Source organism: Triticum dicoccoides, chromosome 2A (genome assembly GCF_002162155.2).
Source record: "Triticum dicoccoides isolate Atlit2015 ecotype Zavitan chromosome 2A, WEW_v2.0, whole genome shotgun sequence".
NCBI lineage: Eukaryota > Viridiplantae > Streptophyta > Magnoliopsida > Poales > Poaceae > Triticum > Triticum dicoccoides.
Genome location: NC_041382.1, coordinates 708,257,343 through 708,264,940, shown reverse-complemented (window position 1 = coordinate 708,264,940; position 7,598 = coordinate 708,257,343). Strand labels below are relative to the sequence as shown.

The 7,598-nt window shown below is 42.8% G+C and overlaps 1 protein-coding gene across 2 annotated transcripts; it reads right to left on the bottom strand.

Annotated features, from left to right (window-relative positions):
- Window positions 1-1,707: 1,707 nt before the first annotated feature.
- On the bottom strand, window positions 1,708-4,301 carry LOC119356450 (probable protein phosphatase 2C 43). 2 transcript variants are annotated; one of them, XM_037623406.1, is made up of 5 exons: window positions 3,797-4,301; window positions 2,808-3,172; window positions 2,259-2,495; window positions 2,062-2,123; window positions 1,708-1,964 (listed from the first exon to the last, which is right to left on the bottom strand). In XM_037623406.1, the coding sequence occupies exons 1-5, from the start codon at window positions 4,113-4,115 to the stop codon at window positions 1,886-1,888; spliced, it is 1,062 nt and encodes a 353-aa protein (XP_037479303.1). In that variant the 5' UTR covers window positions 4,116-4,301; the 3' UTR covers window positions 1,708-1,885. The 2 variants fall into 2 exon arrangements, with proteins under 2 accessions (XP_037479303.1, XP_037479302.1); XM_037623405.1 differs by having other exon boundaries at window positions 1,708-2,123.
- Window positions 4,302-7,598: the final 3,297 nt, after the last annotated feature.

The following is a 7,598-nucleotide window of genomic DNA, read 5'->3' as shown; positions in this document are numbered from 1 at the left end:
TCCTGGGTGGGTCATACCTGTGTCTAGGCACATGTGAATAAGTATCTAAGAAATATTCGCTTTCCTTCTGGGTATATCTCTTGGCCACAAGACTAGCCTTGTACTTCCAGAGCCTAAACTCCCTTTTTAACGCCCACGTACATTCTACAGGTTTGCAATCATATGGACCATCTCGCTACTTACAGGTTCATTCAAGTAGTCGACATCTGGGGATGCATAAGCTTCTGGAATATAATTGGGGCTGTCATCGATGAGGTATATAATGAAATCATCACTAAAAGACCTTGCAATCCTCTATAACTTGCTCCTAGTAGGAGCTTCATTGTCTTATTCCACATGATTTTCACCAGTGTTTGTTCATAATATTTCATCAAAATGGCATGTTCAGAAGTCTCATCAGATTCATGTTCTCATATGTTTACCAAACGATCTAAACTTATTGATTAAGAAAGAAAATCACATCAGGGTGAACATACCGGCACAAAAAGAATAACAATCATATGTGAGAAAACTAAAAATTACATCAAGTTTCTATGGTGTCGTTGCCTCGAGCTTCATGTCTTGCAAGTCAACGCTCCACCATAACTCCACTGAAGAAACCACATAAGACCGAATTTGCACAAACTAGACTAACCTCAAAGGTTTTGGAAAACCACGCGAGCCATCCATCAATAGGTGAGAACCTGGTATCATTGAACATGGTGTGACTGCAGATACACCCCTTGGAAGGCAAATTTTCAAACCACTACATTCAATTGCGTTCTTTTAGGGAAGAAGACCAAAAGCATATAAAAGCTGAAAGTGACAAACACCTAATCACACCACACTTGACACCATCGTTTCAACCACAAACGGCAAACATGCCAAGCATCGAACAACAAACCACATGATGGAGAATCATTAATCCGCGGGCCTTAAACACTGCATCCTCTCCGGTATCGGCTTTGTCAGCCACAAAGCCGCACCAGAACTGGAGTAGAACGGTGGAGCCTTTATTCCATGCAACAATGTCCTTATGGCCGAGATGTCGTCGCCAAAGCGCCAAAGACACAAACTTGTGAAACTAAGACTTCAACTTGATCATTGGTTCCCCTCGTCTTCTGATGTCTGAGAAACAACCAGAGATGAGGGGAACCAGTGGAAACACAGTGGTTGAGAGCTACCATCGTAACGTTGGTGGATCTACAGTCGTGCACCCGTATATACCACCAAGATTCACAGCTAATTTCATCTCTCTATTTACATGGTCAGTTCTCCTTTTCCTGAATAGCATCCCTGATCAGCTTTCTACTTGCTGGAGGCCAGAATTCCACACTTCCAAGTCAGAAAGAAAAAATTATCTCAACCCCAATGAACAATTTGTCACCAAGTGCATATCAACAGTTTAAGTACCACCACATATAGAAAAATAGCCTTTTTCGATAAAGGATATTTCACTCAACTGAAGCAAGAAAATTAAGCTAAAATGAGTGAACAAAGGAGTGACAAGAGTTGCAAAGTTTTATCAAGGCCCATCTCAGATTTTCAGGTAATAAACCGAAATACGAGCCAAGCTTCAACTCTCGTGCACATTAGATAAACCACCAATTCCAACAAACCACATTCCAGGAGAAGAGCTCAAAAATACCATATCTTTACTGATAAGCAATTACTGATGAACGCCGTCGGGCTAACATTGCTTATTGTTATAGGACAGTAGAAAAGCACTGTAGCCGGACATTGCTAAGAATTGCACGACAATTCCAATATGTGCCATGAAGTTATATACATTATAGTACTCTGCTATGCAATAACAGAACCAAAAGAAGGGTTCAAAGTGTAAATTCAAGATTACAGTGGAATGATAAAGACAAGATCACTAGATTAGTATATCAAGAAATGCTATTTAACCCTGAAAAGCTGGAGGAGCCTCCTGACTCAACAAAGCCACGAACTGAAAGTTCAGGAGCAGAAGCATTCCCCTCCTGCAGTAGCCCATGATCAATGAAAACTACAACAACTGTGATGTCATCATGGAAGAATCGACGGACCCCTTTCTCTAGTTTCGTAATATCGTTGTACCTCATTTCCCTCTTCCGTGCAGCTTCTTTCAAAGCTGCTTTGATCAGCCTCCTTGCAATACCCTGCAAAAGAAGAAAAGCAGAATTTAGACAGCAGCACAGAAAAAACTGCTTATTCATAAGCAAAGTTTCCCCAAAATAATATTACAGGTCCATCCAGAAAAGCAAAGACAGAGGGTGAAATGATGAAGAACATACTTCACGCGAATTGTTGTGCACGATTTCGACGGCTTGCTGGTTCGTAAGGTGCTCCCACAATCCATCCGACGCAAAGATAACAAAACTATCTTGTGGACGAATAAGTCTCGTACTTATTGATGGCTCGGAAGTTAGAACAGGCCGTCGGAGAGGCTCGGAGAGATGGAATCGAGTTATGGACGGATCAACAGCGAATTCTTGCTTCTTTAAATATGCATCACCTATAGACCTTGAAACCTAAGGGCGAATCAGACGAATGTTCCGAAGAAGAATAATTCAGAAGATTTAATAACAGTCCTAGATGACATAACATATTTTCCAATAAAAACACCTGAACATAGTGATACAACCCTGCACCTAGTGACCACCTGTTTGTCGTCAGATACATATACTAAATTAATTACTATTTACTGTTCCTTGAGAGATATGCTACTAAAAATAGAAGGTTGGTCATCTTCTTCCACAACAAAAGTATAAAGTTAGTACTCCTGTATGTTTACCCAGGCTTCATAAATACAGGGCTCGTGATAAAAGGTCTGTATTGTATACCTGTATAATGCCTTTGATGCGCCAGACACCATTTTTCAGGACAACAATCTGTGAATCATCAGGATGAAGAGATTTAAGCTCCTGCCTCACTTCCTCGATGCTTGCGTTGTGGTCTCTCGTTAGCTGCTCGGCAACAATCTTGTTTGATCCAACTAAACAGCCGACAACCGCCCGAGAATCGCCAAGATTGGCCAGGTACAGTGTTTTTCTCCATATGACACCAACCAGACAGCAAGATCCGATGGCAGCTATAGAAGGTTTTATCAGGTGTGTCCTGCGCACAAGCGACAGGAAGCCTTCCTCTGTAGCAGAAAAGGCATTTCGGACAACATTCTCAGATACTGCTCCGCTTTCTTGGGCAAGACCTGTAATAACAACAGTTTCCATTAAAAATGGGTAAACAGTTTAATGAAAAAAATCTTTGTTATTACAGTACTCCTACTAATTAACACTAATAATAGTCAGGAAGGTGAATCAGGATATGTGAGGTGCAGCAATCATCAAAGGAAATAAGATAAAAGTGAAACCCAGTTGGACAAATGGTATTTCAAAATTCCATTCGTCTTTACAGTGGCACAGATAAAAATAGCTACTCCTAGATCATGTTGTACTGAGGCTCTCGCTGGGACATTGATAAAAAACTCTGCTCGCAGACAAAATAGCTACTGGCAGCTAGTAGTACGTACTCCCTCCGTCCGAAAATACTTGTCATCAAAATAAATAAAAGGGATGTATCTAGATGTATTTAGTTTTAGATACACTCATTTTTGTCCATTTTGATGACAAGTATTTTCGGACGGAGGAAGTATAAATCAAGGAAAATCCTCGAGAAAAAAATGCAAGTTGTGTTACTGCATAGTGCATATTGCTTAGGCAATTCTGAGGGGGGGAAACAACTGCTACCAATTTGTAAGCTAGCGAACAGCACAAGTACAGTGACAAAAACATAGCTGAAATAAATGGGGTGGAAGGAAGGGGACAGTACGTACGGACGAGGTGCGCGGAGAGGTGGTTGGATATGAAGCGGGAGGCCTCGGCGCCGCCGTGGCCGTCGTAGACGCCGACGAAGGTGGCGGCGGCGCCGGTCTCGACCTGGCTGTAGTCCTCCAGCACCTCGTTGGCCTGCACGACGGCGAAGGAGAAGTCCCCCGCCGCGTGGCGCCCGAGGTCCCGCGACCAGAGCAGCAGGTCGTCGGCGTCGGCGCCGCTGCCGCTGCCGCCGTCCTCATCCCTCCTCGTACTCGTAGGCGCGTACCTCCGGACCCGGTCCCAGCACGCGGACGCAATCTTCTCCAGCCACGGCCACATCCCACATTTGGCTCGCCCCGGTGCCCAAGAGAAGAGAGCTAGCCCCGAACACGTCGACGCAGTTGCTTGAAGCTCTGACCTGAGCTGCCTACTGCCCCATCACAGATCACAAAGCCAGGTCACCCCTTCCCTTGTGCCTACGTACCGAGAAGGTGGGAGCAGTGGAATATTACTACCAGAGTGCACTCCGGTGCTGCGTGTGCGTGGTGTGGGGGCCCCGTGGCGACCATTATATAGGCTTTTTCCCGGAGATGAGCCTGTGAATTTCAGGTACCTGCCGGAGACCTATCATGGAAAAGGCGCGAAAGGGCAAAAAAGCGCAGCTCCGGTAGTGATGGTTTTCAGGTACTTGCCGGAAGGCTTTGACTTTTTGCAGCTGCATTCCCTTTCTCGCTTCCCTCTCCGGCGAGGACTCCTATCGTTTAGGGAAGGGGTCATGTGATCTTCTCCAGATAATGGTACGTAAAGCGAGATTGCAGCGGCGGACAGCCCGAGCCCGGGGGCGTAAAGGGGTCGCCGGACAGCTACGCCGACCCAACCCAACCGTGCACCGGCTACCGTCCCGATCTCCGGGAAGCGATCGATGGAGAAGAAAAGCCCTTGCAGAAATCACATAAAATGACCAAATGCACGCACGGACGCACTGTACTGTTATAAGTACGTAAGCAAACGATAGCACGTCCCGCTTTACAGATCAGAAAGCGCACTCCTGTGTGCAAGAAAAAGCGCGGGAGAAGCCGTCCGTGGGCGCTGACAGATGAGTCGAGCGAGCACTCGAGTCGAGCAGTTGGCGCGCATCACCGGGAACCTGTGACACTTAGCTGTACGCCGGTCAGAGCTCTAGTCTAGTGGAGGCGCTTGCGGTACGGCTGATGTCTAAGCCAACGTTGGCATCGCGGCGATCGGTCCTGGACCCGATCCATCCATCCATGATACGTATCGCGCGCTGCCGAGAGAAGAGGAGAGATCGGACCGTACTGCACGCACAGGCTTGTGAATGTGATTTTCAGATAAGACTTGAATGCAAAGGGCACTGGCCTAGCCTAGTAGATGAATGCAACGTGCACCAGATGGCATGGGCCGCTGCGCCTCCCGTCAGCGGAAAACAGCCGGCGCTCGCCTGTGTGCCAAGCGATCCGGCCAGCGCCCTCGCAGCAACCCCTAGCTTGACTTTACCGGTCTCCAGAAACGACGTTCATGCATGTATCTGATGCAAGCTCTGGCTTTTGCGTGCTCTCTTTTAGGTAGGGTTGGTCGCGCTTTCCCCGGTGGCGGACGGACGGAGAAGCGCACCCGCTGATGATGATAAGAGTGGAAGCACATCATCGATCCATCCTTCTCCTGTAGCCCGGTAGTACGACGGATCAACGGTGTGTATGCACCGTGTGTTGACATACACTATTGCAGGTGGAGGGGATTGGAAATGGACGTGATCGACTCACAAGTCACCAACGTCTCCTAGGCTATGTTCAAAGAAAGAAAGAAAAAATGCCTCGTAGGCTTTTCAGACTACATGGTTCTTACGCAAACGCTTATATGTACACGCATACACTCACTCCTATAAACACATACACGCACACCCTGCCCCTATGAACACCTCCGAGAAACTGAGCCAGCATATCATTTTGAGATTTTACGAAGACGCCACCTCAGAGTCGACGGGAATGTCTCCTCCCACTAAACGCGCATCGCCGGAAATCCTAAAATAAATTCAGAATAAATGTGAGCACCGAGAATTGAACCCTGATGGGCTGGGCCACTGGCCACCTAATCATCCAACCACAGGTTACTTCGCTACTACATGGTTTTCTTTGAGGGCTGGTGTAATCGTGCATGTACACACTGTGGCTTGCTTGTAAATTTAGACGAAGAGGAAAAGAAACTATTGGGATGACTAATCTCACTTTATCTCTTATTAATAATAATTGATTGACTTTCTTCACCATGCTTGGCTATCATGAAACTATTTGAAGCCCTACTGCATTCTACTCCCTCCGTCCCATAATATAAAATGTTTATGCAAGCTATGAGACGAAGGGAGTATTTTTTTTATATGCACACCTTTTTTTAAACGGGGGCAAAAGATATGCCTTGTCCATTAATTAAATGGTATTGCTATGTGATTTAAGGAAGTCTCAGTCAACTTCACAACCGTTGGATAAACTACGAGGAGATGCGTACTGGTTTGGGCACGGTTCTGTTTCAGGTTACGTGTATGGGTAAGCGATTCAAATAGGGGCAGTGATATGTCTCGCTTATAGCAAGACCTAGCGTGCTCTCGTGTGAGGCGCCTCCGTAAATGGGCCGGTCCAGGTGCGCGGGACGCCATGGCCTCGTTTTTCTGGGTTTTTCTTTATTTCTTTCTTACTTTAGGTTATACTACCAAAAATTCTAAATAAACATATTACAAAAACACTTTTCATAAAACATTTGAAAAACTTGTTCAACAAGCATTTGAAAATTATATAATGTGTATAAATAAAATATTTCTCATGTATACGAAAAATCTATACAAAAAATATACAATATGTTTGAAAAAAGCTGATAATGTACTCCCTCCATCCCAAAATAAGTGTCTTGACCTTACTACAACTTTGTACTAACTTTAAGTTGAGAAACTTATTTTGGGACGGAGGGAGTATTTAACAAACATTAATCAAAAATTTGAAAAAAGAAGTTAAACAACCATTTGAAAAATGTTAATCAAGCAATTCAAAATGTTAAATGTGTATAGAAAAAATGTTGATGTATCCAAAAAGTCAAACTTTGTATTTAAAATATGTTACTCAAGCATTTGAAAATATTAAAATGTGTACAAAAATGTTGAACATGTACAAAAAAAATATTAATCTTGTATATGAAAAATGATAATCAAGCATTTGAAAATTTTGTATAGAAAACATGTTGACAATGTATTAAAAATGTAAATCAAGCATTTCAAAAATGTGAAATGTGTACAAAGAAAATGCATCTCAAGTATATGAAAAATGTATACAAAAAAACATAAAATGTGTCTGAAAAGGTTGATCATATAGTTATAAAATCTTAAACAAGCATTTGAGAAAATGTTAAACAAGTATTAGAAAAATGTTAAACAAGTATTAACAAGATGTTAATCAAGCATTTGAACAGTGTTAAATGTTATAGAAAAAATATTGACGATGTATTAAAAAATAGTAATATTTTATTTGAAAAATATTAATCAAATATTTTATAATGATAGAGTTTGTATAGAAAAAATATTGACCGTGTATTAAAAAATTTAATATTGTGTTTAGCAAAATATTGAACAAGTGTTTGAAAAATGTTAAAAGTGTGTGTAAAAAATATTTACCATGTATTTAAAAATATTTTTGACGCACACGAAATATATAGAATGAAAATCAAAAGAAACAAAGAAAAATGAAAAAAATCAAACCAAAAAAGAAACCAAAGAGCAAGGGAAACAAAAAAGGAAATGAAGGAGACAAGTGAAAGAGAATG

Coding starts and splice junctions, on each gene's coding strand:
- LOC119356450 (XM_037623405.1), bottom strand. CDS start 4,115: ATGTGGCCGTGGCTGGAGAAGATTGCGTCCGCGTGCTGGGACCGGGTC. Junction 2,496..2,807: donor GCATCAAAGGCATTATACAG/GTATACAATACA, acceptor ATTCGCCCTTAG/GTTTCAAGGTCTATAGGTGA. Junction 2,124..2,258: donor TGCACAACAATTCGCGTGAA/GTATGTTCTTCA, acceptor CTTCTTTTGCAG/GGTATTGCAAGGAGGCTGAT.